Below are 27259 nucleotides of genomic sequence, written 5' to 3' on the forward strand. Positions count from 1 at the left end.
GGTGGACAGCGAAACTGTGGGAGCTGCTCATGCTTGCCAGTGGATGAAACGATCCTCTCTATTGGTGGTCTACATGGGCCGTCCAGAGCCTGTTTACCATGCGTTTGTGCCCTCACGTAACCACTGCTCCCAACAGCTAGGCCAGAATGGACAAGACGGCAAGCAATTAATGAAAATGACCATCCTGCTTCTCTGAGTCCAATGATGTGCCCCCTCTGTTCAAAATGTCTTCCGGTGTGTTGTAGAGACATGTCTATCAGTCAATGATCACTCACTAAGATGTACACTACCCAAAAGTAGCCTCTGAGAGCCTTTTTATAGGGCAGCACGGGAAGCCTTCTTGTGGCAAGACACACTGCCTCATAATAAAGCAGCCCTAGGTAATACCAGCCATCAGAAGCGCTGTACGGCACTGGCCGGGACTTTAGACATGGCATCCGCTCGCGTGCCTGCGGCTAAAATTCATGACCGGCAGTAATGCCGATCACAGACTTTTAACCCTTTAGATGCCATGGTCAAATATGACCACGGCATCCAAAAGTACTAAAACCCAGAAGTGCGTGCTTCCAGGGGAGCCAGGTGCATTGCGCGGCAGCTTGAGTCCTCCTGAATGAACTGAAGCTGCCGCACATTAGTTCTTGGAGCCCCTGTGGCAGGGCTCCATAGGAATACTCCAACTCTCATACACTGAGAGAAGCAATCTAATGATTGCTTGCTATGGGAACTATAAAATAGTTTAAACAAAAAAAAAAGTTTTTAAAAATGTAAAAAATATATAAAAATTCAAATCACCTCCCTTTTCCCAAAATGAAAAAAAAAAAAAAAAAAAAAATAGACATCATGAGTATCACCACATGGAAAAATGCCCATACTATTGAAATATAAAAATATTTTTCCCATACAATGACAAAAAAAGTCAAAATGGCTGATTCACCATTTTTTTGTTGCTTTACCTCCCACAAAAAATTAAATAAGAAGCGATCGAAAAAGTCTTAGACACCCAACAATGGTATCAATGAAAAGTACAGTTCACCCTGCAAAAAAATTTGCTCCCACACAGCTCCGTATACTTCAAAACTACTACAAAAAAGTTAATATGGCGAAGAAAAGAAAAAAATCTGAGGCTGGGGGGGCGGATCAGAGGCTGGCTGCCATGGTCAGCTCCCTGCTGTTGTGTGCACAAAGCACAGGGCAGCAGGGAGAGTGTAAAGTCCTATTCACCCTAATAGAGCTCTATTAGGGTGAAAATGACAAGGGTTCTAGCCCTTCAGGAGGCTAATAGTTATTAAATAAAAACTAAAAAAAAAAAAAAATTTTAACACCCCCCCCCCCCCCCAAAATATAGAAAACAATATATTGCGATATATATCGCACATGCTTAAAATTATATCGCAATATAGATTTTAGGCCATATCGCCCACCCCTACTGCCACCGATAACTCAGGTAATTGAAATCTCTTAGCAGGCTTAAAAATCCTCGTTCGTCGGCGGAAGATCGTGGTGTGAATATCAGTGGAATAGTATACTGCAGAGTTGTAAGAAAAGATGCTCCACAATTGTAATTTTATGGGGAATTATTTGCTAAACATGTCAGGAGAGCCGACTCTTGTTGTTTCTAACCATGAATGTTATGTACATTAAAGGGACACTGACAGGCCAAAACAGCATATATAGTTAGATATATCACATTACAGGTCTTATACAGTCTTTTAAAGGGTTTCTATCACTTGGTATGACATAATTAGCTGTCAGACACTAGCGATCCGCTAGTGTCTGCTCTGGCCAACCATCCTACTATAATCACTTGTGGGGCAGCGGTTTTGCTAAAAAACTAACTTTTATAAATATGCTAATGAGCCTCTAGGTGCTATGTGGGCGTCATTAGCACCTAGAGGCTCCGTCTACCTTCATACACAGCCGCCGCCCAGCGCGTCCCTCCAGCCCGCCCATGTCCTCCTCCGTGTGACGCAGCGGCCGAATTCTCGCGCATGCGCCGTGCGCGGCTGTATTCGGCGCATTTGAGATGTGAGCTCGGAGCGGTCAGACATTCAATGCGCATGCGCCGAATACATCCGCGCATGCGCATTGAATGTCTGACCGCTCCGAGCTCAGACATCTCAAATGCGCCGAATACAGCCGCGCACGGCGCATGCGCGAGAATTCGGCCGCTGCGTCACACGGAGGAGGACATGGGCGGGCTGGAGGGACGCGCTGGGCGGCGGCTGTGTATGAAGGTAGACGGAGCCTCTAGGTGCTAATGACGCCCACATAGCACCTAGAGGCTCATTAGCATATTTATAAAAGTTAGTTTTTTAGCAAAACCGCTGCCCCACAAGTGATTATAGTAGGATGGTTGGCCAGAGCAGACACTAGCAGATCGCTAGTGTCTGACAGCTAATTATGTCATACCAAGTGATAGAAACCCTTTAAAAGCATATAAGTATCCCCCCTGTCCACCTTATAAAGAGCGAAATATAAAGTTTTATAACCTGCTTCTCCTGTCAGCAATCTGCCCAAGGGGCGGCGTTTCATTTGAAAATGCGCCCAGCCAGCCTTCCCAACTGCCGTTTGAAGCCCCGCCCAGCTCATCAATATTCACTTCGCTGGGCGGCGGCTAGAACTCTCCCCAGTCCCGATCCTGCGCCTGCGCAATTCAATCCTCCGGGCATCGTTCATGCCCAATCTTCTGCGCCTGCGCCCCGCCATGCCGTTAGATCGCGCCTGCGTACACACACCAGCCTGCGTCTTCGAGGCAGCTGCAGCCTCAGCCATGCACTGTTCAGAGCAGCCTGGAGGATTGAATTGCGCAGGATCGGGACTGGGGAGAGTTCTAGCCGCCGCCCAGCGAAGTGAATATTGATGAGCTGGGCGGGGCTTCAAACGGCAGTTGGGAAGGCTGGCTGGGCGCATTTTCACATGAAACGCCGCCCCTTGGGCAGATTGCTGACAGGAGAAGCAGGTTATAAAACTTTATATTTCGCTCTTTATAAGGTGGACAGGGGGGATACTTATATGCTTTTGAAAGACTGTATAAGACCTGTAATGTGATATATCTAACTATATATGCTGTTTTGGCCTGTCAGTGTCCCTTTAAGTTACAACCTGTTGAAAAAAAAACTTTAGAAAATGCAAGATGCTCTACGATACACACCTCATTTAACTTCCTGTAAGCCACCACAAAAACCACAACATGTGTGTCGGCTCGCAGTACTGGCAAAAATGCTCTGCTGAGTGATGGGAATAAAATTAAAACAAAATACTACTCATACAGGGCGCCTTCACAAGCGGCAGATTTCGATGCAGAATATTGCGCAACTGAATATGTTTCATTTATTTTAACAGGGTTGTTTTGGTGGCAAATACATGGATATCTGCAGCGTGAGAAGGCACCCTATAAAGAAATCCAAACCCAGATAAGCAAGGCTATGCAGTCCACTTCATTGAATATACAATGAAGTAGATAAAAGTTACCATCTATAACATAAGACGGCCTTTACAACTGTCAAAATCAACACTGCATTCATAGAAATCTTAAATTTTATAGTAATAGATAAAAAAAAATTTATAGTTAGACCTCTTGTTTAAAATCAAATTAAAATAAAGAAAAACATTAATCATCCTTTAAAATGCCTTCGATTTGAGTGCGGTTCCCACAGGACCAGAAGTGACGGAGGCCAGTTCTCAGCCACAACCACGCGGCAGCCAATCACTGGTCACATGTGACGAGCCTCGTCAGTGACATGCCTTTCTTGCACACATAAAACTCCTTTCACACTACATCTACATCACTACTATCTACAAGCATTTATTGGGCTTACATTTTTAAAGGTCCCTTTACACGGGACGATACAGCAGCAGATTTTTGGGAAGGAATAGCTATTAAAAGCTGTATTTGTATTTCTATTTAGTTTACACCAAGCCTCTTGCACGTTATTCTGCAGCTACTGAGAAAATACAAAAATAGTTGCAGTAAGCAGTTTTACCGATTGCGAAGTGTCCTGAAATCCAGGAGTATTTCTTCTCCAAGTTCTCTTGCTTTGCTGCTCACAGTTTCATACTGAAGACAAGTGGATAGAAAAGACTCCGCATCTGAAATTCAAAAACATATTTTCAGATCCCCATGACTTGATCTTTGACGTACCCTCAGGAATTTATATTCAATACATACTATTTTGAGATGTATTTTTAAAAATCCAGTTTACATATTGATGCATTTTTTTTGTAGCTAAAACAAGTAACACATCACAGAAAAAAAGCCTCAAAGTGTTTAATTGTATGTTTTTTTCTGTACACTTCTCCCGTGGTACTGCTGTCAGGGGTCCAACTCTCATATAGGCTGCCCCCTGTTATCCACCCAGTGACGCGTAATAATTAGGGTACAGCTACACAGCGCAAGTCACAGAAAAGTTGTGCGAAGCAAAAGGGTATGCTACATGGCGACATTTTGTGTAAAGTACTTTAATGCGGTCGCAATACAGTTGCAAAAAAATATAAATAAATAATCAGACTTGGATGGATTTTTTGCAACTGACACATCACAGTCGCAGCATGTTGTTTTGCGACTAGGGATCGACCGATTATCGGTTTTACCGATATTATCGGCCGATATTCAGGATTTTGACAGTTATCGGTATCGGCATCTATTTTGCCGATATTCCGATAACGTATGGGGAACACAGATCGCGCTGCTGTCAACTCTCTCTCTGTGTTCCCTCAGCAGCACAGGGGAGAAGGAAGCAGTGTCTCCCTCCCCCTGTGATGCTGCTGCCGCCAATGAAGAGACAGATGGGAAAGGAGGGGAGGGGCTGTGGCCACTGCGCCACCAATGATGTTAACTTACTCATTCATTCAAATTGAACAGGAGGCGGGAGCTGGCTGCAGAATCACATAGCCGGCTCCCGACCTCTATGAGCGGTAGCTGCGATCCGCGGTAGTTAACCCCTCAGGTGCCGCGGATCGCAGCTAACGCTCATAGAGGTCGGGAGCCGGCTATGTGATTCTGCAGCCAGCTCCCGCCTCCTGTATATGAATAAATGAGAGATTTATGTTCATTGGTGGCGCAGTGCGCCCCCACCCCCCCCCCCCCCAATATTATTCATTGGTGGCGCAGTGCGCCCCCCCAAGCCCCCCAGTATTAATCAGTGCGCCCCCCACCCCCGTATTAAAAACACTGGTGGCGCAGGGTGAATAGGACAAGGGTTCTAGTCCCTAGGGTGGCTAAAAGTTAGTAAAAAAAAAAAAAACACACAACACCAAAATATGAAAAAGAAAGATTTACAAAAAAATAAAAAATACACATTAACAATAAACATATTCATTTTCAGCAGATTTGTGTAGGATTTTTTTTTTTTCAAAAATGAAAATTCACAGAATATCGGTATAAAGTATAAATTATCGGCTATCGGCCCTAAAAAAAAATCAATATCGGTCGATCCCTAATTGCGACACCATTAAATCACATTATATGAAATGTCTTGCGACACGTCACCTAGAAGCCATACCCTTACAAAATTCAGTCAGGTAATAAAGAGTCCGAATTAAAAGATAATGACATGCAAACCTGGTCCCAACATAGCACCCTTAATTTCACATAGCTGCAAATCCATGGACCACCCCAGACCATTTGCTCCTATGTGTGAGAGATTGAACTCCATCTTGTACAGTGCAAGAAAAAGTATGTGAACCCTTTGGAATGATATGGATTTCTGCACAAATTGGTCTTAAAATGTGATCTAATCGTCATCTAAATCACAACAATAGACAATCACAGTCTGCTTAAACTAATAACACACAAATAATTAAATGTTACCATGTTGTTATTGAACACACCATGTAAACATTCACAGTGCAGGTGGAAAAAGTATGTGAATCCCTAGACTAATGACATCTCCAAGAGCTAATTGGAGTGAGGTGTCAGCCAACTGGAGTCCAATCAATGAGATGAGATTGGAGGTGTTGGTTACAGCTGCCCTGCCCTATAAAAAACACACACCAGTTCTGGGTTTGCTTTTCACAAGAAGCATTGCCTGATGTGAATGATGCCTCGCACAAAAGAGCTCTCAGAAGACCTACGATTAAGAATTGTTGACTTGCATAAAGCTGGAAAGGGTTATAAAAGTATCTCCAAAAGCCTTGCTGTTCATCAGTCCACGGTAAGACAAATTGTCCCTAGGAGTGGCCGTCCTGTAAAGATGACTGCAAGAGCACAGCGCAGACTGCGCAGACTGCTCAATGAGGTGAAGAAGAATCCTAGGAGTGTCAGCTAAAGACTTACAAAAGTCTTTGTCATATGCTAACATTCCTGTTAGCGAATCTACGATACATAAAACACTAAACAAGAAGGGATTACATGGGACGATACCACAGAGGAAGCCACTGCTGTCCAAAAAAAACATTGCTGCACGTTTACAGTTTGCACAAGAGCACCTGGATGTTCCACAGCAGTACTGGCAAAATATTCTGTGGACAGATGAAACCAAAGTTGAGTTGTTTGGAAGAAACACACAACACTATGTGTGGAGAAAAAGAGGCACAGCACACAGACATCAAAACCTCATCCCAACTGTGAAGTATGGTGGTGGGGGCATCATGGTTTGGGGCTGCTTTGCTGCGTCAGGGCCTGGACGGATTGCTATCATCGAAGGAAAAATGAATTACCAAGTTTATCAAGACATTTTGCAGGAGAACTTAAGGCCATCTGTCCACCAGCTGAAGCTCAACAGAAGATGGGTGTTGCAACAGGACAACAACCCAAAGCATAGAAGTAAATCAACAATAGAATGTCTTAAACAGAAGAAAATACGCCTTCTGGAGTGGCCCAGTCAGAGTCCTGACCCCAACCCGATTGAGATGCTGTGGCAGGACCTCAAGAAAGCGTTTCACACCAGACATCCCAAGAATATTGCTGAACTGAAACAGTTCTGTAAAGAGGAATGGTCAAGAATTACTCCAGACCGTTGTGCACGTCTGATATGCAACTACAGGAAACGTTTGGTTGAAGTTATTGCTGCCAAAGGCGGTTCAAGCAGTTATTGAATCCAAGGGTTCACATACTTTTTCCACCTGCACTGTGAATGTTTACATGGTGTGTTCAATAAAAACATGGTCACATTTAATTCTTTGTGTGTTATTAGTTTAAGCAGACTGTGATTGTCTATTGTTGTGACTTAGATGAAGATCAGATCACATTTTATGACCAATTTGTGCAGAAATCCATATCATTCCAAAGGGTTCACATACTTTTTCTTGCAACTGTATATCCTATATCTATCTCAACCAGTTCACTTAGAGGTTATTAAAATTTTAGACAAGTGTCAGCTCTTTGCAGGCATGCTGGCGGGGGGGAATTTAGCAGACAACCCCCCCCCCCCCCTTCCTGTTCTATTTTTTTTATAAATGCTAGTTTCTGCTGTTCTAAGTTTAAAGGGAACCTGTCACCTCTACTATGCTACCCTCACTGAGCGTTTCTAAATGTTCATTGTGTTACCCTAAACATATAAATTACACTTTTCATTTGCAGACGAATTCAATAAGTATTATGCATTTTTGTACTTCCTGCCTCCCGACCTCTATGAGCTGTAGCTGCGATCTGCGGTAGTTAACCCCTTAGGTGCCGCGGATCGCAGCTACCACTCATAGAGGTCGGGAGCCGGCTATGTGATTCTGCAGCCAGCTCCCGCCTCCTGTATATGAATTAATGAAAGACTTATCTTCATTGGTGGCGCAGTGCGCCCCCCCAAGCCCCCTAGTATTAATCATTGGTGGCGCAGTGCGCCCCCCACCCCCATCCCAGTATTAAAAACGTTGGTGGCGCAGTGCGCCCCCCCACCCAAGCCCCCCCCCAGTATTAATCATTGGTGGCAGTGGCCACAGGATCCCCTCTCTCCTGCTCCTCCGATCGGTTACCATGGCAGCCAGGACGCTACTGAAGCCCTGGCTGCCATGTTCAGCTCCATGCTGCTGTGTGCACAAAGCACAGAGCAGCAGGGACAGTGTGAGGTCCTATTCACCCTGATAGATCTCTATCAGGGTGAATAGGACAAGGGTTCTAGTCCCTAAGGGGGCTAAAAGTTAGTAAAAAAACAAACAAAAAAAAACAAAATATTAAGTATAAATGAAAAAGAAAGATTTACAAAAAAAAAAAAATACACGTTAACAATAAACACTAATTTTCAGCAGATTTGTGTAGGAAATTATTTTTTTTTTAAAATGAAAATTCCCAGAATATCGGTATAAATTATCGGCTATCGGCCTGAAAGTTCACAAATTATCGGTATCGGCCCTAAAAAAATCAATATCTGTCGATCCCTAGCATGCGCAATGAGAAAGCCGGCTGCTCCTGCTCCTAGAGGCTCATTTGCATATAATAAAAGTTTAAATTACACGAAAACGGGGGAATACTTAAATAAAAGAAATGCAGAGTTAAATTCAGGTGACATTTTCACATCTATAATAGCAGCCTGTTTAATAGCGAAAATTGGGGTGACAAAACCTTTAAAAGGGGTTGTCTCACTTCAGCAAATAGCATTTATTATGTAGAGAAAGTTAATACAAGGCACTTACTAATGTATTGTGATTGTTCATATTGCTTCCTTTGCTGACTAGATTCATTTTTCCATCACATTATACACTGCTCATTTCCATGGTTACGACCACCATACAATCCATCAGCTTTGGCCGTGCTTGTACACTATAGGATATATCACCAGCCTATGTGAGCTCCTACGGTCCCAGATAGGCTGGCATTTCTTCCTATAGTGTGCAAGCACGGCCACCGCTGATAGATTGCAGGGTGGTCGTAACCATGGATACGAGCAGTGCATAATGTGATGGAAAAATGAATCCAGCCAGCAAAGCAATATGGACAATCACAATACATTAGTAAGTGCCTTGTATTAACTTTCTCTACATGATAAATACCATTTGCTGAAGTGACACAACACGTTTAAGACTTACTGGGTCATTTACTATGCCCCTGTACATCAGAAACTGGTGTAAGAAAGCCACAAACCGCAGGTTTGTGACTTTTTAAACACCATTGCGCCTAAAGGTAGGCACAAGTGATGTTTCAACACCACCCTCTCCGTCTTCTGAAAAGTGGGAGTGGCAGGTTGCAGTGGGGGAGCCATTAGCCCCGACACATTCACTATCATTTATGGCAGTTAACCTGTTCCTGACCACCATACACATATATACGCTGGCAGTCGAGACTTTAAAGATGGCGCCCACACCAGGCAGCTGCCAGATGCTTGCTGTTTAAGACAGCAGACAACCGGGACTAACGTATGCCATCATACACGGATTGCTGTGGCGGGTGAATCTAGCCTTATAGTATTGGCAGCCTTAGTTACCGTTGCCGGGTGGTGGGATGGTCCTGCCTCCTAGTTGAGAGTCTTCGGGTGACAACCTAGAGAGAAGATGTTTGTGCGTGAATGCTGCTGCCTTGTGCAGGGAAACACCATCCCTGTGAAACTGCATATTACCAAAAGTCAAGTATACTAAGGACTGACCTCTAAAGGAAAGCAGAACAGACATTTACAATTGATTGAGGGCCTTTTCAGGCTGTGCTGGACTAGACCGTAAAAGTAACACACACTTATGGTTTTGGACTTTACTGCCCGTGGTCTTGGTAAATTGCTTCTCCTGCCAAACTTCTGAGATGGACCCTAGGACAGCACCCTGAACCTAGGAACTGTATAACATTTAGGTCTCATGCACACGGCCGTGGCCGTATTGCGGTCCGCAAACAGCGGGTCCGCAATATGCAGGCACCGGCCGTGTGCTCCCCGCATCACGTATGCAGATCCATTCACTTGAATGGGTCCGCAATCCGGAGCAGCGGTGCGGAACGGAGGCACGGAACCCCACAAAAGCACTATGGAGTGTTCTATTTTTCTGCGGTGTGGACGGATCACGGACCCATTCAAGTTGAATGGGTCTCAGTCCATCCAGGCCGCAGCACGGACGTTGCCCGTGCATTGGGGACGGAACGGCCGTGTGCATGAGGCCTTATTTAGAGTACACCTGTGGTCATTTGGGAAGATTTCATGGGATGTCTAGAGAGTGAATCTTTGTTTTTTTAATATTTGTATGTTGTTTGTCTCCAGTGCTGGGGTTGTGTACACTATGACAGGGTATTGCTTCTCCTGTTTCTAACTGTTTCTACAGGTTAGTAGTAACGTACCTGTGGTATTATTTGGTCATGTTCTTTGATTGACCCTATTTTAGCACATGGGAGTTGTCGCTGGTCCTGTATGTTGTCCTGCGATGAGGAGAGTGAGGTGATGTGGTTTAGATCTTGTCCATTTGTTTTACACTGCCTGCCCAAAAAAAAAAAAGTCGCCACCAAAAAAAAGCCTTTAGCTTTGATTATGGCACGCATTTGCTGTGGCATTGTTTCGATAAGCTTCTGAAATGTCACAAGAATTATTTCCATCCAGTGTTGCATTAATTTTTCACCAAGATCTTGCATTGATAATGGTAGAGACTGACTGCTGCATAAAGCCTTCTCCAGCACATCCTAAAGATTCTCAATGGGGTTGAGGTCTGGACTCTGTGGTGGCCAATCCATGTGTGAAAATGGTGTCTCCTGCTCCCTGAACCACTCTTTCACAATTTGAGCCAGATGAATCCTGGCATTGTCACAAATCCATTGATGGAATAACCTGGTCATTCAGTATGTTCAGGTAGTCAGCTGACCTCATTCTTGGAGCACATACTGTTGCTGAACCTAGACCTGACCAACTGCAGCAACCCCAGATCATAGCACTGCCCCCACAGGCTTGTACAGTAGGCACTAGGCATGATGGATGCATCAGTTCATCTACCTCTCTTCTTACCCTGATGCACCCATCACTCTGGAACAAGGTAAATCTGGACTCATCAGACCACATGACCTTCTTCCATTGCTCCAGAGTCCAATCTTTATGCTCCCTAGCAAATTGAAGCCTTTTTTTCTGGTTTGCCTCACTGATTAGTTGTTTTCTTACGGCTACACAGCTGTTCAGTCCCAATCCCTTGAGTTCCCTTCGTTTTGTGCATGTGCAAATGCTCTTACTTTCACTATTAAACATAGCCCTGAGTTCTACTGTTGTTTTTCTCTGATTTGATTTCACCAAATGTTTAAGTGATCGCCGATCATTCAGGATTTTTTCCTGCCATATTTCTTCCTCGAAAACGATGGGTCCCACTATCCTTCCAGTTTTTAATAATGCATTGCACAGTTTCCTAACCCAATTTTAGTAGTTTCTGCAATCTCCTTAGATGTTTTCTCTGCTTGATGCATGCCAATGATTTGACCATTCTCAAACAGACCAACATCTTTTCCACGACCACGAGATGTGTCTTTTGACATGGTTGTTTAAGAAATGAGAAGCAACTCATTGCACCAGTTGGGGTTAAATAACTTGTTGCCAGCTGAAAGATAGTCGCCCATGCATTAATTATCCAATAGGAGGCTCATTTGCTTAGTGAAATCCAGGTGGCGACAGGCAGTGTATGTTTTTTGCATTCTTTTGCATGTTTTTTGCTATGGTTTGGTTCCTTTTGGTATTATTTATTTATTTATTTATTTATAGGCACAAACCACCTTTTGGTACTTTGTATTGTTTGCACTGCACGTATTCTCACTATTGATTTGATGTGTGGCAATGTGGATTTGGTGCATCCATACTGATGCACCATCACACTTGGTGCTCACTTATTTTTCACTGTATAGCTTGTTGTTGGCACACATTTGTGCTTTCACGTGCACATTTTTCACTCTAGTCCCTCACATTTATTACGGTGTTCACATCATTGTACGCTTCATTTATTACATTTTAGTCACACTAGTAACTCTTCATACACACACACCACATATTATTAATATTTTGTATTTTTATGTGTTTTTGTAAATTTTTTATCTTTTATTTTATTGATATTTTTAACTAATCATCTACTAACTATTGGGATTATAGATTATATGTTTGACATTCTGTGTTTCAATTATGAATTTTACTTATAACTATATTTGCACTAGAATCTCACCATACATTTTTCCCCCTCCCCCCCATTCCCACCTTTTCTTTTTACCATATATCTCTATCTCTCTTACTACACTCTATCATATCTACTTGAATCATGTACAGTATATACAATTCCTGCCGAATCATGTACAGTGTATATTAAATAATCCATACATATAAAAATTCCTTTGAAGTGTTTTCAAACAATGACTATTTCACAATATATATTTGTGCATCTCTGCTTTATGTGCATATTCTTAGGAGGGGTGGTATCTGGTGGGCTTTTTAGTGTCCTGACTTTGGCCATAGGGTATTTTTCTTAAAGGACCAGTCATCCGCGATCGAATTTCAAGCGTTTTGAACGGCCCTACTTTTGTTTTCCTATGTACGGTACTACTTCTATTGCCAGTCTAGCTGCCCTCATCTAATATGGCGGCCGTGGAGCACCTGGTCTTCTGCGCATGCATCATGGTGTTGTTGCCTCCTGTCACTCCGTGGCGATGCTGATCGCGTGCCTGGCGCGCGATCCCCCTCCTCTGGACTGCGGAGCGCGCATACATCCACCGGTATCTGCGCAGGGATTCAGGCGCCATATAGTTAGCGGTGCCTACTCATTATTTTAAATATACAGGTGAGATTGGTCAGCTAATGGATCTTCAACGCGTGTCGGAGAGTGGACTCGTGGTGCGTGTATTTTGTTGCGGACTATCTTGCAGTCAGTACTATTGTGCAGCCCTGTTTGGCTTTTCAGTAAGTCCTACCAACTTTTGGTGATGCACATTTACCTTTAAGGCCTTCTTCACACGGGTGTCATGGATTTGGGCCGGATAAGATGCGGGTGCGTCGCGGGAAAATGTGCGATTTTTCCGCGCAAGTGCAAAACATTTTAATGCATTTTGCACGCGCGTTAGAAAAATCGGCATGTTTGGTACCCAAACCCGAACTTCTTCACAGAAGTTCAGGTTTGGGATCGGTGTTGTGTAGATTTTATTATTTTCCCTTATAACATGGTTATAAGGGAAAATAATAGCATTCTTAAAGGGATTCTGTCATGAGATTTTAGCCCTATAAGCTATACATATGCCCATGTCCGTACTAATAACATGAATCCTAAACTGGCATTATTAAACCTGCTTGTGGCTCTATTAGCCCAAAAAACAGTTTTTTTTAACCGGTCAATCGCCTACCTAAGGTGCCCAATGGGACGTCAGTTAATACAGGGTGCCCGGCCGTCTGGTGCCCAGCGCCTCCTTCCCAGTCTTAATCGCCGCCCTCCTCACCTCAGCGCCGCCTCCGCCAGATCCGGCGCCTGCGCACTATGCTCAGCCTGATGCGCCACGGAGGTGCGCATGCGCACTTCGCTCAATGAAGCCGCTGCCAGGAGCCACAAGCAGGTTTAATAAGGCCAGTTTAGGATTCATGTTATTAGTACGGACATGGGCATATGTATAGTTTATAGGGCTAAAATCTCATGACAGAATCCCTTTAACCACCTCAGCTCCCCTAGCTTAAACCCCCTTAATGACTAGACCACGTTTTACAATTCTGCACTACACTACTTTCACGGTTTATTGCTCGGTCATACAACTTACTACCCAAATGAATTTTACCTCCTTTTCTTCTCACTAATAGAGCTTTCATTTGGTGGTATTTCATTGCTGCTGACATTTTTACTTTTTTTGTTATTAATCGAAACTGACCGAAATTTTTGCAAAAAAATGACATTTTTCACTTTCTGTTGTAAAATTTTTCAAATATAACTACATTTCTATATAAAATTTTCTCTAAATTTATTGTTCTACATGTCTTTGATAAAAAAAAAAAATGCAATAAGTGTATATTTATTGGTTTGGGTAAAAGTTATAGCGTTTACAAACTATGGTGCAAAAATGTGAATTTACGCACTTTGACTTTCTGAGCACCTGTCATGTTTCCTGAGGTTCTACAATGCCCAGACAGTAGAAACACCCCACAAATGACCCCATTTCGGAAAGTAGACACCCTAAGGTATTCGCTGATGGGCATAGTGAGTTCATGTAAGTTTTTATTTTTTGTCACAAGTTAGCGGAAAATGTTTTTTTTTTTTTTTCTTACAAAGTCTCATATTCCACTAACTTGTGACAAAAAATACAATTTTACATGAACTCACCATACCCCTTACGAAATACCTTGGGGTGTCTTCTTTCCAAAATGGGGTCACTTGTGGGGTATTTATACTGCCCTGGCATTTTAGGGGACCTAAAGTGTGAGAAGTAGTTTGGAATCCAAATGCGTAAAAAATGCCATGTGAAATCGTAAAGATTCTCATTGAAATTTGGGCCCCTTTGCGCACCTATGATTATTTACAATTGGTCAGTAGGACCAGTAATTGTCTCTGGGACAACACGTATTATTAAAGTACTAAAATTTAACATTTATTACTTGTCCTTAAAATTACTAATTTAGAACTAACGTGATTTAAAATTATCAGCCATGTATGTCTTGTTACTCGTAGTGGTCTGAGTGTTATTGTGAAACCACTAGGGGGCAGTCGTCACTTGTGGCTACCTGACTATCTCCACACAGCTCCTGCCGTGCTTAGTTAAGTACACACTGTTTGTTGCACAGTGCGCTGCCTACTGATAGCGAATGCCCTCCTAGTGTTCACTTGCTACTTGTTAGTATATCGAAACTAGCATGACCTGGCTGGCTAAAATATAACTTGTATCACTCTCTGCCCCCCAACATGTTTCGCCAAACACTTGGCGTCTTCAGGGGTATGGGCAGTGAAGTCATAAAGGTACTCGTTGGACTTTCGGCCCCTTTGCGCACCTAGGCTACAAAAAAAGTGTCACACATGTAGTATCGCCGTACTCAGGAGAAGTAGGGCAATGTGTTTTGGGGTGTATTTTTACATATACCCATACTGTGTGAGATAAATATCTCTGTAAAAGACAACTTTTCCCATTTTTTTATACAAAGTTGTCATTTTACAGAGATATTTCTCTCACCCAGCATGGGTATATGTAAAAATACACCCCAAAACACATTGCCCTACTTCTCCTGAGTACAGCGATACCACATGTGTAACACTTTTTTGCAGCCTAGGTGCACAAAGGGGCCCAAATTCCAATGAGTATCTTTTAGGAGGGCATTTCATAGAAGTTTTTTTTTTTTCGGCACAAGTTAGCGGAAATTGATTTTTTTTCAGTTTTTTCTCACAAAGTCTCCCTTTCCGCTAACTTGTGACAAAAAGTTCAATCTTTCATGGACTCAATATGCCCCTCAGCGAATACCTTGGGGTGTCTACTTTCCGAAATGGGGTCATTTGTGGGGTGTGTTTACTGTTCTGGCATTTTGGGCGGGGCTAAATTGCGAGCAACCCTGTAAAGCCTAAAGGTACTCGTTGGACTTTCGGCCCCTTTACGCACCTAAGCTGCAAAAAAGTGTCACACATGTGGTATCGCCGTACTCAGGAGAAGTAGGGCAATGTGTTTTGGGGTGTATTTTTACATATACCCATGCTGGGTGAGAGAAATATCTCTGTAAATTGACAACTTTGTATAATTTTTTTTTTTAAAGTTGTCATTTATAGAGATATTTCTCACACACAGTATGGGTATATGTAACAATACACCCCAAAACACATTGCCCTACTTCTCCTGAGTACAGCGATACAACATGTGTGACACTTTTTTGCAGCCTAGGTGCGCAAAGGGGCCCAAATTCCAATGAGTACTTTTAGGATTTCACAGGGCATTTTTTACGCATTTGGATTCTAAACTACTTCTTACGCTTTAGGGCCCCTAAAAGACCAGGGCAGTATAAATACCCCACAAGTGACCCCATTTTGGAAAGAAGACACCCCAAGGTATTCCGTGAGGGGCATGGCGAGTTCCTAGAATATATTTTGTTTGGCACAAGTTAGCGGAAAAGGATTTTTATTTTTTTCCTCTTGCAAAGTCTCATTGTGGCGAAACCAACTTCGCCACTGGGTTTCGGAGGGGCCTGGCTACCAGCCTCTTGCCTCAGGATTATGGCCCATACTAACTTTAAAGGAGCAGACAGACCGGCCGCACAGTTTAAATCTGTCTTTGCAATTGTATTTTGTTATGTGAGGGTACCCAGATAGCTAATTTGATTGTATTTGTGTATTCTGAGTGCCATTCACCTAATGATATGCACTCAGACTTGAGCTATCTGGGAATATGTTAAATGTCTGTTTGCTGTGGGGGTGTGACATTGTGTGTTTGGGTGGTGATTCCTGTCCTGTTGTATCCACATGTGTATTGGCGATTTCCCTTTGTCCTGAGAGATAATTGAATTACTCCTCGGGTGTCTCCAGGGCAGAGAGGAGGAAACCATGATGCATTGTGGGGATGTGTTGTGTCGGTGTATCCTGAGTGCTACGTATCTGTCCTGTGTCACAGTCTTCCTTCTGGTCCCCTAGGGGCGTGTACACCAGATGGGGACCTGCATAAATACGGGCGGGTAGCCCTCAATAAAGTGTTCCTGTTTTACCCTTTATCATGTTGAGGCTGATGTTTGGGTAACTGATCGACGCTGGGGATTGCTATACGCTGGGAGATTTGCTATACTCCCCTGGCTATAACTAATAGCTCTTTTAAGAGCTGTTCCTGCTCTCTGGTTTTAGGAGAGGTTCACCCACTGGAGCCTGGAGCCTTGTCGTAGGTCCAGGGTGGGTAGGAGACGGTGAGACCTCAACCAAGCTTCGGCGGTTCGTGGGGTCTGCAGTGTGTACGGTGTCAAGTGGAGTGCTTGGAGTCCTCGGAAAGCACTAGGAGCATCTATCAACGGAGGTACCCGGTCGGGGTGTTAGGAGATCCGTTACACTCATATTCCACTAACTTGTGACAAAAAATTAAATTTTACATGAACTCGCCATGCCCCTCACGAAATACCTTGGGGTGTCTTCTTTCCAAAATGGGGTCACATGGGGGGTATTTATACTGCCCTGGCATTTTAGGGGCCCTAAAGCGTGAGAAGAAGTCTGGAATATAAATGTCTAAAAATTTTTACGCATTTGGATTCCGTGAGGGGTATGGTGAGTTCATGTGAGATTTTATTTTTTGTCACAAGTTAGTGGAATATGAGACTGTCAGAAAAAAAAAATAAAATCAATTTCCGCTAACTTGTGCCAAATAAAATAAAAATAAAAATCGATGAACTCTCCATGCCCCTCAAAAGTGATCTTTTTAGCGCCGCAGCGATTTTACGGTGTTTTTGCAGTGATCAGAAAAAAAATATTCTGTCACTGCGGTGGGGCGCACAAGATCAGGCCTGATCGGACGAACACTGAGTTTTTTTGTAGAGCCTATACAACATTGCAATTGCGGACAAGAAAAGGCATTTTCTATATAGTTCTGGCAATGTGCTGATCCGCAAAATGCGGAAAGCACATTGCCGGTGTCCGTGTTTTGCGGATCCGCAAAACACATACGGACGTTTGAATGGAGCCTTACAGGGGGGTGATCAATGACAGGGGTTGATCAGGGGTTAATAAGTGACAGGGGGGGGGTGTAGTGTAGTGATTGGTGCTACTTTACAGAGCTGCCTGTGTCCTCTGGTGGTCGATCCAAGCAAAAGGGACCACCAGAGGACCAGGTAGCAGGTATATCAGACGCTGTTAACAAAACAGCGTCTGATATACCTTTCAGGGGTTAAAAAAAAAAAACGCATCTACAGCCTGCCAGTGAATGATCACCGCTGGCAGGCTGTAGATGAACTAGTTTACCTTCCGATCCTGTGAACGCGCGCTCCTGTGTGCGCGCTTTCACAGGAAATCTCGCGTCTTGCGAGATGACGCGCCGATGCGTCTAGGAGGAATAACCCGACCGCCTGCAGGACGCATCCCTGCGTTAGGCGGTCGGGAGAAGGTTAATACAGAATGCTTAGTAAAATAGGGCTTAAGGGGTTAAAAAAATAATAATAATAATTTAACTCACCTAAGACTACTTTCACACTGGCGTTTCTGGGTCCACTTGTGAGATCCGTTTCAAGGCTCTCACAAGCGGCCCAAAACGGATCAGTTCAGCCCCAATGCATTCTGAATGGATAAGGATCCGTTCAGAATGCATCAGTTTGGCTCCGTTTCCGCCTCCATTCCGCTCTGGAGGCGGACACCAAAACACTGCTTGCAGCGTTTTGGTGTCCACCTGGTGATGCAGAGCCAGATGGTTCCGTCCTGACTTACAATGTAAGTCAATGGGGACGGATCTGTTTACACTGACACAATATAGTGCAATTGTAAACAGATCCGTCCCCCATTGGCTTTCAATGTAAGTCAGGACGGATCCGTTTGACTTACACTTAGAACTAGATTTTTTTTTTTTTTTTTTTTTTTACAGAGTAACGCAAACGGATCAGTTTTGAACAGATACCAGCATTTGCATTATAGGTGCGGATCCGTCTGTGCAGATACCAGACGGATCCGCACCTAAACGCAGGTGTGAAAGTAGCCTTAATCAACTTGTTCACACAACCCGGCTTCTCTTCCGTCTTCTTCTTTGCTGTGCAGGAGAAAAATTACCTGTGGTGATGTCACTGTGCTCATCACATGCTCCATCACATGATACATGGTGATGGATCATGTGATGGACCATGTGATGAGCGCAGTGACACCACCACAGATAATTTTCCTCCTGCACAGCAAAGAAGATGACAGAAGAGAAGCCGGGCTGCGCGAACAAGAGGATTAAGGTGAGTTAAATTATTTTTTTTAACCCCTCCAGCCCTATTTTACTAAGCATTCTAAGAATGCTATTATTTTCCCTTATAACCATGTTATAAGGGAAAATAATAATGATCGGTTCCGCATCCCGATCGTCTCCTAGCAACCGTGCGTAAAAAAAAATAATAATCGCACCGCATCCGCACTTGCTTGCGGATGCTTGCGATTATCACGCAGCCCCATTCACTTCTATAGGGCCTGCGTTGCGTGAAAAACGCACAAAATAGAGCATCCTGCGATTTTCACGCAACCCACAAGTGATGCGTGTAAATCACAGCTCATGTGCACAGCCCCATAGAAATGAATGGGTCAGGATTCAGTTCACATTACGCATTGCACCCGATTGGAATACTCGCCCGTGTGAAAGGGGCCTAAGGGTTGTACCTGTTGATTTTGTATAAGATGATCTGATATTGATAATTTGATATTCTATAGTGTGCCATAACAACGGTGCCAGGTATATCTCCTTATTTACATTTATCTTTCAACTAGTGCAGCCTATCTAGCTGACCTTAACGGTCATGGTCCTTATTTTTTATTGCTGACCGCATGCTTGCACTTGCACTTTATTAGATAGCCCATCAACCATGCACCACCAGCCCTATTGTTTTTAATCTTCATTTTAATATTGTGTTTTGCCAATCATGTGATTTAAAGTGATTGTAATAAAATTATGTAGTGATTGATTATACTTTGTGTTGGTATATTATTTCATATGATATAGTGATGATCCATATATCCTTTTTGGTGTTCATAATTTGCTTATATATGGGTATAATACATTTATTTGGGAATTAGGCTACTTTCACACTAGCGTTCGGGGCTCCGCTTGTGAGTTCCGTTTGAAGGCTCTCACAAGCGGCCCGAACGGATCCGTCCAGCCCTAATGAATTCTGAGTGGATGCGGATCCACTCAGAATGCCTCAGTCTGGCTCAGTTTGTCCTCCGCTCCGCTCAGCAGGCGGACACCCGAACGCAGCTTGCAGCGTTCGGGTGTCCGCCTGGCCGTGCGGAGGCAAACGGATCCGTCCAGACTTACAATGTAAGTCAATGGGGACGGATCCGTTTGAAGTTGACACAATATGGCTCAATTTTCAAACGGATCCGTCCCCCATTGACTTTCAATGTCAAGTCAAAACGGATCCGTTTGCATTATCATGAACAAAAAAAATATATATATATTTTTATTTTTATTTTTTTTGTTCATGGTAATGCAAACGGATCCGTTCTGAACGGATCTAAGCGTTTGCATTATAGGTGCGGATCCGTCTGTGCAGATACCAGACGGATCCGCACCTAAACGCAGGTGTGAAAGTAGCCTTAATTTTGGTGTTTCATTTATGTCTAGAGAGAGACCTACAGGGGAACATTACAATGTTGATCCCAATATCCGCCTCCTGGAGAATTACTGCCTTGTGAAGTACTTAAAACAATAATATATATATATATATATATATATATATATATATATATATATATATATATATATATATATATATATTTGTTTATATTTGTACTGCAACCCCCACCACTTATTCAGTACAGAGTACCTTCTAACCAATCGGGCCTGATCATTGGCTTCACCATCCACCATTGCCCCTGTCCTCCTGCCTTGCACGCTGCCAACCATCCACCATCAAGTGCACCTTAGCCACCACCAGGCAGGAGTCCCAAGCCTAGGATATGCACCTCTATGGACTGCCCATAAAGCTGGAGCTAGAATTAGCCACTGTGAGGACTACAACCACCCTTGCTGCCTCAGCCACCATATCCATCTTTTCTACTTTTTTCACACCTCCCCCGGGGGCTGGCGCATGGCATGTGAGATTAGGCAGAGGGAGCTCCCTCTGTCTCCTAATCTGCACCTCCTGAACACAATCGTGGGGTGCCGAGTACTTGGCATGGCAGCTGGGGGCCTTCTGAAGGGCATCAGGCCCGCCAAACACCGGCTGTTAATATACCGTATGCTGCCTCCAAAAGGATGTTGTAGCATGCCTGTCAGAACTACTATGCACTGTAATATAGGAGTTACCGTGCATAGTAAAAGCAATCAAAGCACTGTGGGTTCTAGTCCCTAAAGGGAACTAAAAAGTGTAAAAAGAAGTTCAGTAAAGTTTTTCACAAAAGTCTTAAAAATACATGACATTACATTTCTCAAATATAAAAGAACAGATAAGAACAAATTAGCATTGCCACGCCCGCAGCCATCCAATCCTATAAAATATTTAATTAAATTACGGTAACCTCGACAGTGAACGCCATATTAAAAAACAAAAAAAACACCACATTTGGTGTTTTTTTTGCAGCTCTCACCTTACGTTAAGTTCCAGCAGAAAAGTAACCCCTAAAAACACAATTTTAATGATATGCCTTTAAAAAGGTCCCATATGGGAATCCTATAGAAACACCAAAAATTACATACAGACCAATTAACCGGTGGCATATATCCAGCAATTAAGAGAATTACCTGGGGTGGGGGGGGAGAATTCTATCCCTATAACCACCCTTATCCTAAAACCTCAGACCCCCTGTCCACGTACCTAGACTAATATCCCTATTGTGTCCCTACAGGGATGAGGAGTCATACTAGAGTATCCCAGGTATAAGGCGAGGATAATAAAGTGCTAATAGCACCAAAATTTACTAAATATTGATGGATATCGACAACACAGTACAGACACACAACAAGAAAAATCTGGGTTGATAAAGTGATCAAACACCTGAAATACATAAAGTTTAAATATAATAGATAGTCAGGGATGACAATATAGTCAGAAGACACCTGAATTAACCTCGACGCGTTTCCCCCTAGTCAATGCTATGGGATCATCAGGAGGTAAAGATAGTGAAGACACTGTCGGTCTGTGCAGTACTCATATAAGGGCTCTTTCACACCTGCGTTCTTTTCTTCCAGCATAGAGTTCCGTCGTCGGGGCTCTATGCCGGAAGAATCCTGATCAGGATTATCCCCATGCATTCTGAATGGAGTGAAATCCGTTCAGGATGCATCAGGATGTCTTCAGTTCCGGAACGGAACGTTTTTTGGCCGGAGAAAATACAGCAGCATGCTGCGCTTTTTGCTCCGGCCAAAAATCCTGAAGACTTGCCGCAAGGCCGGATCCGGAATTAATGCCCATTGAAAGGCATTGATCCGGATCCGACCTTAAGCTAAACGTCGTTTCGGCGCATTGCCGGAGCCGACATTTAGCTTTTTCTGAATGGTTACCATGGCTGCCGGGACGCTAAAGTCCTGTTTGCCATGGTAAAGTGTAGTGGGGAGGGGGGGAGCAGTATACTTACCGTCCGTGCGGCTCCCCGGGCGCTCCAGAGTGACGTCAGGGCGCCTCAAGCGCATGGATCACGTGATCGCATTGGACACGTCATCCATGCGCATGGGGCGCTCTGACGTCATTCTGGAGCGCCCCGGGAGCCGCACGGACTGTAAGTATACCGCTCCCCCGCTCCCCGCTCCTACTATGGCAACCAGGACTTTAATAGCGTCCTGGCTGCCATAGTAACACTGAAAGCATTTTGAAGACGGTTCCGTCTTCAAATGCTTTCAGTACACTTGCATTTTTCCGGATCCGGAGTGTAATTCCGGATCCGGACAACGCAAGTGTGAAAGAGGCCTAAAACAAAATATATGTTGGGACAAAGCCAGATTATATAAATACATCATCGCTCTACAGATAATGAATGCAGGGGGGATATGTCATTATGGGGCCACTCTACGAGCAACGTGGCCCCATACCAGACCAGCCACTAATCACGGATGTCTTGTGCGGCTATGATCTAAGTGCTGTAGTCCAGATCCGGGAGGCCAGAAAGAGGTGTATTCCCCGTCCTGTTGGACAGAATAATCGTATGCCCAAATCAATGGAATTTCCAACACCTTACGTTAGGAGCATCCTTCTGCAGTCCGAGTGCCTAGACTGAAATCTTCTCCTGTCATCACTGACATCAGTATAAAGCTCTATATTATAATAAATGTGTTGGGCCGATGGCCACGCCCATGCCACACCCCCGCTACTTTTCAGAAAGTGACGAGAGTGAAGTAGAAACGCCAAAGGGCTCTTTCACACAAGTGGGTTTTCCATATGGATGAGATGCATGTAGCGAACGCACAGAATCCAGGCTGAATCCTGACCCATTCATGCATCATCTTTGCGTTCAGGTAAAACCACAGCACGTTCTATATTGTGCGTTTTTCACAAAGCTCTGGTTCCATAAAAGTGAATGGGGTTTGCGTGAAAAACAGATGCAATGTGTTTTTTACTGATGGCTGCTACATGTGGATTATAAGAGAATGAGATTCCTCCGTAGTTGATACCTTTTAATGTCTAAGGCTTCATTCACATCACCGTTCAGCCTTTCCGTTCTCCTGCTCCGTTTAGGAGCAGGAGAACGGATAAGGCACATAACTGACGCCAAACGGAGGCCTTAGGCCCCCTAGACTATAATGGGGTCCGTTATGTTTCTGCTCAGAAGATGATTTTGAAGCGGAGACAAAAGTCCTGCATGCACAACCTTTGTCTCCGCTTCAAAATCATCTTCTGAGCGGAAACATAACGGACCCCATTATAGTCTATGGGGTCCTACGGGCTCCGTTTGACTCAGTTTGGCGTCAGTTATGTGCCTTTTCCGTCCTAAACGGAGCAGGAGAACGGAAAGGCTGAACGGTGATGTGAGCGAAGCCTAACTGATAAGACGATGACAAAATGGCATGCTTTTGCGGCTACTTGGGCTATTGTTTTTAACTTTAACCCCTTGGCTAGGGTTGCCACCTTTCCCAACAAAAAATACCAGCCAAGTTAAGCCACACCCCAAAGAGGTGTGGTTGGGGGTGTGGCTTAACAAGGGGTGTTAAGTCGCTGTCATACTGTGCCCCCCAGAATATTAATGCCTTTATTAGTGCTGACCAGAATTAGTAATGTCCTCATTAGTGCCCCCAAGCATTAATAATGCCCCCATTAGCGCCACCCAGAATTAATATTGCCCCCAGTAATAGTAATGCCGCCATTAGTGCACCCTAGTAATAGTACTGCCCCCCATTAGTGTGCCCCAGAATAACTAATACCCCCATTAGTGCACCCTAGAATTAATAATGCCCCCATTAGTGCCCCCCAGAAAGGATAATGCCCCCATTAAAGCCTCCCAGAAAGGATAATGCCCCCAGTAAGAGTAATGCCCTCATTATTGCCTCCCAGTAAGGGCTCGTTCACACAAACGTATTTTGCGTTCCGTATACAGGCCATTTTCTGCATTCCGCACACAATCCGTATATGGAACCATTCATTTCAATGGGTCCGCAAAAGACGCGGACAGCACACAGATTGCTCCGTTCTGTGGGTCAGTTTTGTGGACAAGAATAGGCATTTCTATAATAGGCCTCCTGTTCCGTAAATTGCGCCATTCTCTGCTTTTGCAAAAAAAAAAAATCACCTCCTCCATTTGATAACGCCGCGGGAACACACTCACTGTTGACTGGAAGCTTAAGACAGGACTTGCGCTCCAGCAGGACGATGTCTCGCAGGTCCTGTCCTTCAGTCAGCAGCGAGTAATCCCCGCATCGTGATCAAATGGAGGAGGTGAGTCCGCACTAACATGAAGCGGCTATCGCACTGCCCCGGTAATTTAACCCCTCAAGTGCCACGATCAATGCTGATTACGGCACCGTTGAGTGAAGGCAGTGGGATGCGGTTTCCTTTGCCTTCTGATCAGAGCCCACGCAGTGAAATCGCCCCCCCCCCCTTTCCAACTTTTATATATAAAACAATAAAAAAATAAAATATATTAGGTATCACTAAGTCTGAAAATGCCAGAAGTATTAAAATATTTTTTTTATTTTTTATTCCTGTATGGTGAACACAATAACAGGAAAAAAAATAAAAATTTTACACGTGGGATTCAATTTTTTTTGTCATCTTGTCCCCCCCAAAAATTAAATAAGTGATCAAAAAGACGTATATACCACAAAAATAGTACCAATAAAAAATACAGTTCATTATGCAAAAAAACTGTTTTGTAGACTGAAATATAAAAAAGTTATGGCTGTCAGAATTTGGCAACTCAAAGAAAAATTTGTCATCACCGCATTTGTATTGAGCCACAGAATAACGAGATCATGTCATTTTTAGGCTGCATTCACACGTCCATGGTGTGTTGCGTACCCGCAAATTGCGGATCCGCAACACACCAGCCCGGCACCCCCATAGAAATGCCTATTGTTGTCCGCAAGCTGCGGACAAGAATAGGACATGCTCTATCTATCTTTTTGCGGAGCTGCAGACCCAAAGATCGGGGCCGTGCACCGCAAATGCGGATGCGGACAGAACACTGAGTGCTGTCCGCATCCATGCCGTCCCCATAGAGAATGAATGGGTCCGCACCCGTTCCGCAAAATTGCGGAACGGATGTGGACCCATTTTGCGGACGTGTGAATGGAGCCTTAGTCTACAGGGAACCCTGTGATGTCAAAACCCCAAAAACATTGGCGGAATTCTGTTGTTTTTTTCAATTTTGCCAAACAAAGAATTTTTTCCCATTTTTCAATAGAAAATATGGTAAATTAAATGGTGGCATTAAAAAATGCATCTTGTCCTGCAAAAAATAAGCCCTCTTATAGCTAGGTGAAAGGAAAAATAAAAAGGTTATGGTAATTGGAACGTGGGGATGAAAAATCCAAAATGCAAAAATGAAAATAGGCTTTGACACCATAGGGTTAACTAGATGTAGATTGTTGGTACTGATTGCTTCAGTTTTTCTTCCCTTCTTCAGATGCATTCTGAATACAATCTGGATGGAAAACACGCACACACTGAACACAAACGCAGATAAAAAAGCTGACTGAACTTGTGTGCAAAACCATCCGTTTTTCCCTGAGCAGAGCCTGACACAATCCATATCTCTCATGTGAAAGGGACCTAAGGGGGACATACAGATGACAGTTAAAAATAAAATAAAAAGCCATTAAAAACGGATACACTGTCAGTTGTTCATGGCCATTTTGCATCAATGTGGGCATCCATTTTCTGGAAGGCTTTCTGTTTTTAATGGCCGTTTTGTGATGTCACCTCGCTGGGAACATCAGGTTCTGCTGCAAGAATCCCCGCACATGCAAGTGGATGAGGTGTCTTTTTTTTTTTTTAAACCCTTGTTTTAACATGGTATACCCGGCTGTTAGAGGGGCACACTCCTGTCCCACAGATTTCAATGGGCCGTGTACATAAGCCCCATAGACATAGAAAAAAAAGCAGTTTTTCATGTTCATGTGAATGAGGCCTCAGTTTAGGCACAACGACATTTAAAAAGACTTTCACGCCAGTTTCTGATGTGGGTGGTGTCCTAGTAATTGACCGCCAATACGTCATTATTACTGCGCAGTGTAAACCATAAAAACAAAACCCTAAAACAATGGTGGAATTGTGCAGTTTTATATATTTTTTTTTTACATTGTTGCCTTTTTTTTTTTTTTTATTTACACACCACCAAGATTCAGTATATTCACCTGATGTACCCTGAAAATAATATCTTGCCCCCCCACATAAAACAATCCCTCATAGGGCTACAAGAGTTTCTACAGTGCCATTCTCTGTGGCGCAGGTCCAGTCCTCCTGCAGGGGGCGCCCCAACATCCAGCACATGACCGCCGCAGTCACTCTCCTCAGCCGTGTATTTTCTGCTATTAGGCTAGGTCTACACGACGACATGTGCAGCGCGACACATATGTTGCAGTGTAGTTGTGCCCTATGTCGCGCGACAATTTTTATAATGATAGTCTAGGGTGTCGCACTGAATCCATTCAAAATGGATTTTTCTGCGACTGTTGCGTCGCACTGCGACACAATAGACTATCATTATAAAAATTGTTGCACGACATTGGTGCGACCAATGTCATCGTGTAGACCTAGCCTTAGAGGGTTTGTCCAAGATTTTTTATTCTATCACACCCCCTTTATATCAGAGAAACTACCTGTAAAGTGTCCTCCTGACACAATTATTACATACAGAGCAGTTATGTGGATACTTAGATTTTACCTCAGAATATCCCCCACCCTCCCCCATCACTATCAACTGACAACTTTTCATAAAATGACTGCCTCTACACCATACCACCTATTATGACAAGTGCCATTAATAATTATTACTGGAAACCCCACGTCCCCCTCCCTCCTGGTCAGTCACCTCGGAGAAGAATGACAACGTCCCGGGGTATGTCCGTGCGCTGCGTCATTATGTCAGCCTGTGAATGGCACCTCCGACAGCTACATCAAGTAAGAGGGGGCGTGGTCAGAAGCGGGCGGGAAATGTCTCATCGGAGCATCACAGGCTGAACGCAGCAGGATGTGTGACACAGGTAGAGCGCAGACTGTATATAGTGGAGTTCAGTCACTCACACTGTATATGTCTTCTGAAACATTTTCTCTAACCGCAAACTACGTTGTCACTGAACCACATAGGGAAGGTGGCAGGGACTGCGGGGGTTAAACAATTTGAATGCTGTGGGGGCTGTTTCCTTCTTATC

The 27259-nt window shown here is 43.8% G+C and overlaps 1 protein-coding gene across 5 annotated transcripts in view; it reads right to left on the bottom strand.

The window, feature by feature from the left end:
• SKAP1 (src kinase associated phosphoprotein 1) overlaps positions 1 to 27050 on the bottom strand; it is a 624187-nt gene extending 597137 nt beyond the window's left edge. For all 5 annotated transcript variants that reach the window (XM_040436618.1, XM_040436619.1, XM_040436621.1 and 2 more), the window contains exons 1-2: positions 26920 to 27050; positions 3984 to 4089 (exon numbers count right to left, since the gene is read on the bottom strand). In XM_040436618.1, coding sequence (XP_040292552.1) covers positions 3984 to 4089; positions 26920 to 26968 — 155 coding nt within the window. In that variant the 5' untranslated portion in view covers positions 26969 to 27050. The remainder of the gene's footprint in view (positions 1 to 3983; positions 4090 to 26919) is intronic.
• Positions 27051 to 27259: the final 209 nt, after the last annotated feature.

The sequence above is a fragment of the Bufo bufo genome, chromosome 6 (genome assembly GCF_905171765.1).
Source record: "Bufo bufo chromosome 6, aBufBuf1.1, whole genome shotgun sequence".
NCBI classification, from domain to species: Eukaryota; Metazoa; Chordata; class Amphibia; order Anura; family Bufonidae; genus Bufo; species Bufo bufo.